The sequence below is a fragment of the Arachis hypogaea genome, chromosome 15, assembly GCF_003086295.3.
Source record: "Arachis hypogaea cultivar Tifrunner chromosome 15, arahy.Tifrunner.gnm2.J5K5, whole genome shotgun sequence".
Taxonomy (NCBI): domain Eukaryota; kingdom Viridiplantae; phylum Streptophyta; class Magnoliopsida; order Fabales; family Fabaceae; genus Arachis; species Arachis hypogaea.
In genome coordinates this window covers 125,511,815-125,524,739 of record NC_092050.1, presented here as the reverse complement: position 1 = coordinate 125,524,739, position 12,925 = coordinate 125,511,815, and the positions used below count along the sequence as shown (strand labels likewise).

Below are 12,925 nucleotides of genomic sequence, written 5' to 3'. Positions count from 1 at the left end.
CGGGGATTACCTTCTTCTTGGCCACAACTTCATAGAAGTGGTCTTGATGCACCCTTGAGAGGAATCTCTCCATCTCCCATGACTCGAAGGTGGAAGCTTTTACCTTCCCTTTCCTCTTTCTAGAGGTTTCTCCGGCCTTTGGTGCCATTAATGGTTATGGAAAAACAAAAAGCTTTAGCTTTTACCATACCAAACTTAGAAGGTTGCTCGTCTTCGAGCAAAAGAAGAAAGAAGAGCGTTGAAGAAGAAGAAATAGAGGAGATGGAGGGGCTTTGGGTTTCGGCCAAGGGGGATGGGTAGTGTGTATGTTGTGTGAAAATGAAGGAGTGAAGATGGGTTTATATAGGAGTGGAGAGGGGGGCATGGTTCGGCCATTATGGGTGGGTTTGGGTGGAAAAGTGGTTTGAATTTGAATGGTGAGGTAGGTGGGGTTTTATGAAGGATGGATGTGAGTGGTGAAAAGAATTGTGGGATTTGATAGGTGAGGGGTTTTTGGGGAAGAGGTATTGAGGTGATTGGTGAATGGGTGAAGAAGAGAGAGAGAGGTGGGGTAGGTGGGGATCCTGTGGGGTCCACAGATCCTGAGGTGTCAAGGATTTCTCATCCCTGCACCATGTGGCGTGCAAAACGCCCCTTGCTGCCAATCCTGGCATTAAACGCCAGGCTGCTGCCCATTTCTGGCGTTTAACACCAGCTTCTTGCCCATTCTTGGTGTTAAACGCCAGTCTGGTGCCCATTTCTGGCGTTAAACCCCCAGAATGGTGCCAGACTGGGCGTTAATGCCCATTCTGCTACCCTTACTAGCGTTTAAACGCCAGTAAGTTTCTCCTCCAGGGTGTTCTATTTTTCATTCTATTTTTCCTTCTGTTTTTACTTTTTCAATTATTTTTGTGACTTTACATGATCATCAACCTACAGAAAACATAAAATAACAAAAGAAAATAAAAATTTAACATAGATAATTAAAGATTGGGTTGCCTCCCAACAAGCGCTTCTTTAATGTCAATAGCTTGATAGTGACTCTCATGGAGCCTCACAGATGTTTAGAGCAATGTTGGAACCTCCCAATACCAAACTTAGAGTTTGACTGTGGGGGCTCTGTTTGACTCTGTATTGAGAGAAGCTCTTTATGCTTCCTCTCCATGGTTACAGAGGGATATCCTTGAGCTTTAAACACAAGGGAGTCTTCATTCACTTGAATGATCAATTCTCCTCTGTCAACATCAATCACAGCTTTTGCTATGGCTAGGAAGGGTCTGCCAAGGATGATGGATTCATCCATGCACTTCCCAGTCTCTAGAAAATCAGCAGGGATGTAATGGTCTTCAACTTTTACCAAGACATCCTCTACAAGTCCATAAGCTTGTGTCCTTGAATTGTCTGCCATCTCTAATGAGATTCTTGCAGCTTGCACCTCAATGATCCCTAGCTTCTCCATTACAGAGAGAGGCATAAAGTTTATACTTGACCCCAGGTCACACAGAGCCTTCTCAAAGGTCATGGTGCCTATGGTACAAGGTATTGAGAACTTTCCAGGATCTTGTCTCCTCAGAGGTAATTTCTGTCTAGTCAAGTCATTCAGTTCTTTAGTGAGCAATGGAGGTTCATTCTCCCAAGTCTCATTACCAAACAATCTGGCATTTAGCTTCATGATTGCTCCAAGGTACTTAGCAACACTACAAGAAAAAAGGCCTATGGCCACGCTTTTTTCTTGCCACGCTTCAAAAGCGTGGCCAAAAGTGGTCAATGGCCACGCTTTTATGACGATGGCGATAGATTAGAAATTCGGCCACTTTTTTTTGCCACGCTTCAAAAGCGTGGCGAAAAGGATCAACGGCCACGCTTTTGTAAGGGTGGCAATTGATTAGAGAAACGGCCACATTTTTTTTCTGCCACGCTTCAAAAGCGTGGCCATAGAGAAAAACAAGGATGTTTTAAAAGCATGGCGACAGGGTTACATTACGGCCACGCTTACAAAACGTGGCCATATCCTGATACTCTTTTGGCACGCTTTAAAAGCGTGGCCAAAAGGTTTACAAAAAAAAACCTAATAACCCCAAACCCAATAACCCTGAATCCCACTAACCTTGAAACTTCAAAAGCTTCGAGACTCTCTCATTCTCTGTCACTCACAATCCATAACCCTAATAACCCCTCACGCTCCACCTTCCACATCCCTATCTCAATCTCCACCTCCCGCAAACCTTAATCCCAATCCGACTCTGCTCTCCGCGCCACCGCCCCCACTGCTGTTGCAGCAGCATCATCCCACCTTCTCCTACGTGCCGCCTCAGGTCTCCACTGGACCTTCCTTCGCGCCTCCCGCCGCCCCCTCCTTTCGGCCGCTGTCTCCTCAGGCACCGCACTTCTCCCCGCTGCCAAATCCATCCGGAGGCGCCGCTCCGCCCAGCCTTGCCTCCCAAAATCTGTTGATTCCACCTCCTGGTGTTAGCTCTGCGGCTGCAATGGCTCATGCCGTCGCTTCTGCTGCCGGTGGCGTTGCTGTTCCAGCGTCTGTGCCGTACATGCAGCCAATGATGTCGTATCAGGCTCCCCCGACGTCTTCTCCTCCCTCGCTGCCCTCCGCTCTGGCCAGTACCGCACTGGATTTGGCGCCATCCTCTCCGCTGGTACCTTGCTCTCCGCCCTCGTTGTCGGATTCGTCGCCTTCTACGCCACTCCGTTCTCCCTCGACCCCGCACCCTTCGTCAGAGACGTGCTCTTCTACTTGACGGCAACGATGTTCCTCTTCTATGTGTATCTTAGCACGGAGATCTTCCTATGGCAGGCGATTAGATTTGTAGTGTTTTATGCATTCTTCGTTGGTCTCGTGTTCTATATGGACTTGGGAGTAGTTGATGGTAGAGGCAAGAGTGGGAATCTTCCACAGATCTTGAGGAGCAGAAGGAATTAGTTGCGGTGCACGTTGACTCCGACGCCAAGGTTTTGGGATCTATGAACGATGAGAAGCGCAGTTCTGGATTTTCGGGAGCTTATGGATTGGTATGTTTCAATTTCAATTAAACTGATAATTTTTCTGATTTAGAGTTTGATATAAAGGGATTTGGTTTTTTATGGCAATTGGATCTGGTAACTTGGCTTTCTTGGTTTAATTGGATCTGATAATTTTTAGTAGTTGGAACAAGGAACCTGATCTATGTTCTTACCAACTCATTTGAATTTAGGCGTTGGATTCGTTTGATTCTTTTTTGCAGTGTACATGGTACTGTGCACGTTTTCTGATTAAACTCATTGCATTGATGTAACCATGATCATTTTGATTGTATAATTAAGGCAATGGTTCTTATCTTTAACATAAACTAGGCAATACTGTTTATTTCAGGGATAGAATTCTAGTTTATTTGATAAACATTATTCTATTGGAGGTTATCCTGACTTATCCCTTGCTCTCTTCATCCAGATTTCTAAAGCATGAGAGATTCCTGTTGCAACTCTCAAACTGTCGATCCCTGAGCCAGCGCTGTCGCAATGGAGCAGACTTTACTCGTCGGCCAACATCGCTTTTTGTCCGATAGCCCTCTTGTATGCTTGCAAATCATTTGTGCCATTTGATCATCCCATAGCTTTCCTCTTCCCCAACACTGACTTGCCCCTCTAGTCAGTGGTGCTCACCACAAGCTTCTGCTTTGCATACCTTCATTTAGTAATGGAAAAAGAACCTCCCAAAACCGAGCAAATACCTGTGGTTGTCATGGCATTTGTTATGAGCGTGTTTTGGATATCTACCACAGCTGGAGAACTGGTGAACTGCCTTGAAACTTTAGGTCTAGTTCTCAAACTACCACCGGCAATCCTCTAGTGTGTATTATTATTAACATGAATCTCTTAATAGAAATTGAGGATAACTTATCTTTCTAATATGGGAAGGTATATTGTCAACACCAGCTATTTCTGCTGTGATAAGGAAGCAGAAGGCAAGCCAATCTAATTAACCCCTTTTTATCCTATTTATTTTAGCATATACCTTTTCAGCTCACTTGCTAATCATTTTTCTCATTTCCTTATACTTTAACAGGCAAATGGTGGATTTATTATGAGTGCTAGCCATAATTCTGGAGGGCCGAAATATGATTGGGGTATTAAGGTGACTTAATATTTTTTAATTATGGGTCAATTGTGCATTGACTAATAGGTTATTTGGTATTCCATAAACATAATAAATACAGCTCTGTCGCATAAAGAAGATTTGTCTTGGTATATCTATAGCTAATTTCCATGTTGTGTGTATGTTTGCTAGTTGGTGTTTCTGACAAATCCTATTTTATTTACTCTAGTTTAATTACAGAAGTGGGCACCCTGCTCCAGAATCCATTACTCTAGAATTAATTTATTGGTGATTTTTTCTTGTTTCATTTCTTCATTTTCTTTTTTCTTGAATAGTGCTATTAATGCATCTAAAATCTTGCACACAATTTTGCATCATCAGCCTACTCTGTTCCTATCTGGGATTACTCTAGTCAGCCACTAACATTTGGTCCTTTTTAATGTTAAATCTCTTGATATTGCATTTGAATAGAGAAAAAAGTACTGTGCAAGTAAGAAAGGAGCTACTGAAACTGATGCGCATGTATGACACACTATAATCATGTTGATATCATTGTTTTCCAAGGTGATAAAAAGGATTCAGTGACATCAAGTCAAACCCTAGATTTGACATCTGGTTTTGAAGTTGGCCCAACAACAAATAGTGCACGCGATGCGGTATCATGTCATAGTGCTCGGTCGGTGTTGACTATTGCCTTCCAGTTTCCTTTTGACAGTAGTCTACAGGATAATGTTACTGTCATGGAACGCCAGTACATCCATAGTGTGATTTCCTCTGTGCAGAGGGTTGCCATGGCGATTTCTCCATCTGGTATAAACCCGGCAGTTGGCTCAAAACTCTCTCCTGGTTCTCCAGAGGCTCTTACACTAGCCAACTGGATCTGCTGCAGTTATAGGCAAGTCTGCATCTGTTGTATTGTGTTCAAGCTTTATTGTTGAATATTCATTCTTGAAAAGTATCTAATGATGCCCTTCACTTTTTTGTTCTTTTTTCTTCTAATAACAGTTATTATTTGGGGGCAGAGTTGCTGAGATCTGATTCTCTCATTAGTGAGTCAGTGCTTAAACATTTGTGGCATCATCAGGATGCCATTTTGTGCTGTTCTTTGAAGGTATGGCATATGTTTTGTTCATAGTAGAGTTCATCATTTCCATGAAAGCCTTAAATTTAAGATATATATGATTCTCTGTCTGGATCGTAGTCGGTGCCGGTGTTCATCTTTGCAAACCAGGCTGGCCTTGACATGTTGGAAACAACTTTGGTGGCTTTAAAAGACATCACATGGGTATTTAGAGGAAGGTAATTCATTAAGTCTGCAAAATTGTAACAATGAATCTTTCTCTAAGTGTTGTTTATGTATGTTCAACTTTAATTTATGGGAAATGGGAATTGTTTCTTTCATTAACTATTCTGTTTCTTTGTTTATCAGTGCCTTGTATTAACCCCATCTTGTGAAAGCAGAGAAAATTAGAAGATACATTCCAAAAGAATTCAAATAGGTTGAAGCTTTTGGGTAGGTCTAATATTGTAATTTTCTCTCTTTAGATTATAAATGCAGCAATTCTTTTATGGGTTTGAGTCTTTAGGCAATTTGTGAATATTGAATCCAAGAAATGTCGTCAGTTTGGAAGACTAACTATTGCTGACGTAAACTCAGGGATATTTTTGTTTGATGTCTTCTGATTTGCATTTTAATCTTTACATATCTACAAGTGTTTTAAAGTGGTGTTCTAGTTTTTTTTGGTTGATGAAGGAGTCATTGTTTTATTTGTTGCCACTCACCGATTATGTACTTTTTTATTATGCCTTTTGTTTTTTACGAAGAAGATTTAGATCTGGTTCTGCAGGCTGCAGAGGCTTGGATTGATGTTGAAAGAGTTCATACAATTGCATTAGGAGCCAAGAAGAACTAGTGTCATGATGATCTATCTTTTTTTTTTCGGATTTAAATCATGTAATTTTGCTTCATTTTCATCTTCAATTGTAATTTTGTAGGTTTGGTAATAAAAAAGGATTGAAAATTTATAGTGCAGTAATGAAGATCAAGTAAGGAAAAGAATTTTTTTTTAATTTAACAAGGCTTTCACCACGCTTTTAAAGCGTGGCTGTATATCTCTCTATCGCCACGCTTTAAAAGCGTGGCCGTATCTCTCCCTATCGCCACGCTTTAAAAGCGTGGCCGTATCTCTCCCTATCGCCACGCTTCAAAAGCGTAGCCGTATCTCTTCCTATCGCCACGCTTCAAAAGCGTGGCCATATCTCCCATATGGCCACGCTTTTAAAGCGTGGCCATATCTCTCGCATACGGCCATGCTTTAACGGGTGGCCAGTTGTAAAAAGCGTGGCAAAAGAAAAAGCGTGGCGATAGAGCAACCGCCACCCTTTCATACGCCACCCTTTCAAAAGCGTGGCGGTAGCTCAAAAAGCGTGGCGAAAAGCTATCGCCACGCTTTTTTCAGCTTTTTGCCACGCTTTAAAAGCATGGCAATAGACGTGTTTTCTTGTAGTGCAACTTGTTCTTCAGTAACATCTTCATCCTCTTCAGAGGAAGAATACTCATCAGAGCTCATGAATGGCAAAAGTAAATTTAATGGAATCTCTATGGTCTCAGTCTGAGCCTCAGATTCCCATGGTTCTTCATTAGGGAACTCTATGGAGGCCAGTGGACATCCATTGAGGTTTTCCTCAGTGGAGATCACTACCTCTTCCTCCTCTCCAGGTTCGTCCATGTGAGACGTGTTTATGGCCTTACACTCTCTCTTTGGATTCTCTTCTGTATTGCTTGGAAGAGTACTAGGAGAGAGTTCAGTAACTTTCTTACTCAGTTGACCCACTTGTGCCTCCAAATTTCTAATGGAGGACCTTGTTTCAGTCATGAAACTTTGAGTGGTTTTGATTAGATCAGAGACAATGGTTGCTAAGTCAGAGTAGCTTTGCTTAGAATTCTCTGTCTGTTGCTGAGAAGATGATGGAAAAGGCTTGCTATTGCTAAACCTGTTTCTTCCACCATTATTGTTGTTGAAACCTAGTTGAGGTCTCTGTTGATCCTTCCATGAGAGATTTGGATGATTTTTCCATGAAGGATTGTAGGTGTTTCCATAGGGTTCTCCCATGTAATTCACCTCTTCTATTGCTGGGTTCTCAGGATCATAAGCTTCTTCTTCAGAGGAAGCTTCCTTAGTACTGCCTGTTGCTGCTTGCATTCCAGACAGACTCTGAGAAATCATATTGAATTGTTGGGTCAATATTTTATTCTGAGCCAATATGGTATTCAGAGTATCAATCTCAAGAACTCCCTTCTTCTGAGTTGTCCCATTATTCACAGGATTCCTTTCAGAAGTGTACATGAATTGGTTATTTGCAACCATTTCAATGAGTTCCTGAGCTTCTGCAGGCGTCTTCTTCAGATGAAGAGATCCTCCAGCAGAGCTGTCCAATGACATCTTGGACAGTTCAGACAGACCATCATAAAAGATTCCTATGATACTCCATTCTGAAAGCATGTCAGAAGGGCACCTTCTAATCAATTGCTTGTATCTTTTCCAAGCTTCATAGAGGGATTCACCTTCCTTCTGTCCGAAGGTTTGGACTTCCACTCTAAGCTTACTTAGTTTTTGAGGTGGAAAGAACTTTGCCAAGAAGGCATTGACTAGCTTTTTCCAAGAGTTCAGGCTTTCTTTAGGTTGTGAGTCCAACCATGTCCTAGCTCTGTCTCTTACAGCAAAGGGAAAAAGCATAAGCTTGTAGACCTCAGGATCAACCCCATTGGTCTTGACAGTGTCACAGATTTGCAAGAATTCAGCTAAGAACTGATGAGGATCTTCCAATGAAAGTCCATGAAACTTACAATTCTATTGCATTAGAGAAACTAATTGAGGCTTAAGCTCAAAGTTGTTTGCTCCAATGGCAGGGATTGAGATGCTTCTCCCATAGAAGTCGGGAGTAGGTGCAGTAAAGTCACCAAGCACCTTCCTTGCATTGTTGGCATTGTTGTTTTCGGCTGTCATGGCTTCTTCTTCCTTGAAAAGCTCTGTTAGGCCCTCTAGAGAGAATTGTGCTTTAGCTTCTCTTAGCTTTCTCTTCAAGGTCCTTTCAAGTTCAGGATTAGCTTGAACAAGTATGCCTTTATCTTTGCTCCTGCTCATATGAAAGAAAAGAGAACAAGAAAGTAGAGAATCCTCTATGTCACAGTATAGAGATTCCTTGAGGTGTCAGAGAAAAAGAAGAATAGAAGGAGGAGGTAGATAGAAGAGAATTCGAACTTATTAAGAGGGATAGAGTTCGAATTGCACCTTGAGGAGGAGTGTTAGTCCCTTAAATAGAAGGATGTGAGAAGAGGGGAAGAATTTTCGAAAATAAATTAAAAAGATTTTGAAATAATTAAAAGAAATTTTGAAAATTTGATTGATGATTTTCGAAAACTAAAATTAGGAAAGAAATTAAGTGATTTTTGAAAAAGATTTTGAAATTAGAAATCAAAAAGATATGATTGAGAGTTAATTTTGAAAAAGATGTGATTGAAAAGATATGATTGAGAAGATATGATTGAAAATCAAATTAAAAAGAGAGAAAGTTTTAAAATTAAAGTTGATTACTTGACTAACAAGAAATTAGAAGATATGATTTTAGAATTTAAAATTTGATCATTTCTTAATAGGCAAGTAACAACTTGAAAATTTTGAATTAAATCACTAATTGTAGCAAGGATTTTCGAAAATAGTAATAAATAAAAAAAAATTGAAAAGAAATTGATTTTGAAAAGATATGATTGAAAAGATATGATTTGAAAAAGATTTGATTTTGAAAAATTATGAAAATTTGAAAAAGATTTGAATTAAAAACAAAATCTTCCCTCTAGTGTCATCCTGGCGTTAAACGCCCAGAATGGCATCCATTCTGGCATTTAACACCCAAAATCCTACCTTTTTGGGCGTTAAACGCCCAGCCAGGTGCCCTGGTTGGCGTTTAAATGCCAGTTTTCCTTCTTCACTGGGCGTTTTGAACGCCAAGCTCTTTCTGTTTGATTCCTCTGCTGAATGTTCTGAATCTTTAATTCTCTGTATTATTGACTTGAAAAGACATAGTTTTGAAAATTTTTTTTTGAATTTTTCAATGATGAGAAACAATCAAAATACAACAAATCTTAGGAAACTCAAATCAATCAAACAATGCATGCAGGACACTAAACTTAAAAATTTTCATATAAGAGACACTAACAAATTGAGAATGCATATGAGAAACAACAAAACACACAAAACAAGAGAATTTAAAGATCAGAGCAATGAAATCATCAAGAACAACTTGAAGATTAATGAAGAACATAATGCATGTAATTTTCGAAAATTAGAGGCATGCAATTGACACCCAACTTAAAAATTGACACTAGACTCAAACAAGAAACATAAAATATTTTTTATTTTTATGATTTTATAAATTTTTTTGTGGTTTTTCGAAAATTGAGTGGAAAAGAAAATAAAGGGATTCAAAATTTTTAATAAGAGTTCCAGGAATCATTGCAATGCTAGTCTAAGACTCTGGTCCAGGAATTAGACATGGCTTACTAGCCAGCCAAGCTTTCAATGAAAGCTCCGGTCCAAAACACTAGACATGGCCAATGGCCAGCCAAGCTTTAGCAGATCATTGCTAACAACAGCAAAATTGATAGAAATCAACAAGCTCTTGTGATGATAAGTTGAAACCTCGGTCCAATAAGATTAGACATGGCTTCACAGACAGCCAGACTTCAACAGATCATCATAAAACTCTAGAATTCATTCTTAAAAACTCTAAAGAACAAAATAGAAAATTATTTTTTTCTTTTTTTTTGAATTTTTCGAAAATAAAAATAAAATAAAATTACCTAATCTAAGCAACAAGATGAACCGTCAGTTGTCCAAACTCGAACAATCCCCGGCAACGGCGCCAAAAACATGGTGCACAAAATTGTGATCATCAACAATGGCGCCAAAGGACTTGGAGCTCTCAAACGTGAATCACACTTTGTCACAATTCCGCACAACTAACCAGCAAGTGCACTGGGTCGTCCAAGTAATACCTTACGTGAGTAAGGGTCGATCCCACGGAGACTGTCGGCTTGAAGCAAGCTATGGTCACCTTGTAAATCTCAGTCAGGCGAATTCAGATGGTGATGGAGAATTGATAATTAAAAGATAAATAAAACATAAAATAAAGATAGAGATACTTATGTAATTCTTTGGTTGGAATTTCAGATAAGCGTATGAAGATGCTTTGTTCCTCCTGAACCTCTGCTTTCCTATTGCCTTCTTCCAATCATTCATACTCCTTTCCATGGCAAGCTTTATGTTGGGTATCACCGTTGTCAATGGCTACTTCCCGTCCTCTCAGTGAAAATGTTCTACGCACACTGTCACCGCACGGCTAATCATCTATCGGTTCTCGATCATGCTGGAATAGGATTCATTGATCCTTTTGCGTCTGTCACACGCCCAACAATCGCGAGTTTGAAACTCGTCACAGTCATCCCTTCCTAGATCCTACTTAGAATACCACAGACAAGGTTTAGACGTTCCGGATCTCAAGAATGACCGCCAATAATTCTAGCCTATACCACGAAGGTTCTAATCTTAGATTAGAAACCCAAGAGATACACATTCAAGCTTGTTTGCATGTAGAACGGAAGTGGTTGTCAGTCACGCGTTCATAGGTGAGAATGGTGATGAGTGTCACATAATTATCACATTCATCATGTTCTTGGGTGCGAATGAATATCTTGGAGAAGAAATAGACTTGAGTTGAATAGAAAAACAATAGTACTTTGTATTAATTCATGAAGAACAGCAGAGCTCCACACATTAATCTATGGTGTGTAGAAACTCCACCGTTGAAAATACAAAAGTGATAATGGAGGTCATTGGCTTCGGCTCCAGAGAGGGAACCCGAAGAACCAAGATGAAAATACAATAGTAAAAGGTCCTATTTATAGAGAACTAGTAGCCTAGGGTTTACAGAAATAAGTAATTAATGCATAAATCTTCTTCCGGGCCCACTTGGTGTGTGCTTGGGCTGAGCATTAAAGCTTCCATGTGTAGAGACTTTTCTTGGAGTTAAACGCCAGCTTTTGTGCCAGTTTGGGTGTTTAACTCCAGCTTTTGTGCCAGTTTTGGAGTTAAACGCTAGAATTTCTATGCTGACTTTGAACGCCGGTTTGGGCCATCAAATTTTGGTCAAAGTATAGACTATTATATATTGCTGGAAAGCCCAGGATGTCTACTTTCGAACGCAATTGAGAGCGCGCCAATTGGGCTTTTGTAGCTCCAAAAAATCCACTTCGAGTGCAGGGAGGTCAAAATCCAACAGCATCTGCAGTCCTTTTTCAGCCTCTGAATCAGATTTTTGCTCAGGTCCCTCAATTTCACCAAGAAAATACCTGAAATCACAGAAAAACACACAAACTCATAGTAAAGTCCAGAAGAGTGATTTTTATTTAAAAACTAATAAAAACATAATAAAAACTAACTAAAATATACTAGAAACATACTAAAAATAATGCCAAAAAGCGTATAAATTATCCACTCATCAGTGACCAAGGGCATAAAGGAATTGAATTACAATGGCTACATAGGTAGAAGAAACCATCAATCTTGTGAAATCAAGCCGGTTAGGCTTAACTCTAAATGAAAACCAAGTTTATGGTTAATCTGAAAGTTTACTTAATCATGCAATGCATATTGCAAATTAGCATTGCAGGCAAGTAAAGAATATTAGAAGCATAACCAAAAACCTGTAAACATGCCCACGAGGATTTTTCACCCTTTAGGTAACAAAATTCTATTTGAAACAAAAATCATCAACTAGAACTAGTTACACCAATCAGAGCATTGTTAATTCATGGACCATGGTTAGGAAATATCCGGCAGCATTTCAGCAGCAAATTGGCTATTTCCAAGTTTAAACAGCAAATTAGGTTCCATATGAGTTCATTAAAAGTCAAAAGCACAAAGATCATGTATGAGTTCATATGACTGGGGCAATCAAGCCAATAGTGCAAAAGCAAAGCATTAGAGAGCGATTTAAACTAAATCAGCCAACAAGCAGTTATGAACAAGTAAACAACCAGTATCCATGAGCAAAGCAATACTCAATAATGGCAAGCCAAGCATACAGCACAAGCAAGGCAATAAAACAGAGCAATTTCACATAGCAGCAAAATATTCAATCAATCCTAAATCCACTAGTCAGCCCAGATTCGCTAACCACCTAAAGTAAACTAAACTAACTAACTAAGCTAACTAAACTAAATTAACAAAAATTAATGTAACACAATAAAGGAGCAGAACAGGGGGTAGAAACCTGGGAGACAGAGAGGAAGCGAAACAGGAAAGAAGAGTGGCCAGGGCAAGGATGGTGGCCTGGGATGTCACCGGGGTGTTCGCCGGCGACAATGGGGTTGCAGCTGTCGAGGGCGGTGGCAGAGTAGAGGCGAAGTGAGAGAAAACAGAGAGGAGGAGGCAGAGGAGTGAGAGAAAGCGGGAGAGCAAGGAAGAGAGGTGAGGGCGAGGAAGAGGGGGCTGGGACGCGCGGCAATGGCGGCGGTGGTGTGCGCCGGAGGTCGCTAGAGGGAGGAGGTGGTTATGGTGTTCTGCTGAGTGAAGGAGAAGGAGGAGAAACGTTGGGTGAGGGACGAAGGTTTTGCGCGAATGCGCTAGGGCTTCGCATCCATGGATAAGTAAAAATTTGAATCCACGCGTGCGCGTTCATGTGGGTGGAGGTAATTAAAGACTGGCGCGGAAGCGCCATACGCGCTTACGCGTAGATGGGAGAATTAGGGATCGGCGCGGAAGCGTACGGTGCGCGTCCGCACAGGTGTGCTGGGCCAGA

At 40.6% G+C, this 12,925-nt stretch overlaps 1 protein-coding gene and 1 pseudogene across 1 annotated transcript; both read left to right on the top strand.

Moving 5' to 3' along the window:
• Positions 1 to 2,465: 2,465 nt before the first annotated feature.
• LOC112748845 (cation/calcium exchanger 5-like) lies at positions 2,466 to 3,820 on the top strand (annotated as a pseudogene).
• Positions 3,821 to 4,590: 770 nt separating this feature from the next.
• LOC112748844 (homeobox-leucine zipper protein REVOLUTA-like) lies at positions 4,591 to 12,535 on the top strand. The gene is made up of 4 exons (XM_072218029.1): positions 4,591 to 4,961; positions 5,072 to 5,177; positions 5,268 to 5,365; positions 12,376 to 12,535. Exons 1-4 carry the CDS (start codon positions 4,591 to 4,593, stop codon positions 12,533 to 12,535), a joined length of 735 nt encoding a protein of 244 aa, XP_072074130.1.
• Positions 12,536 to 12,925: the final 390 nt, after the last annotated feature.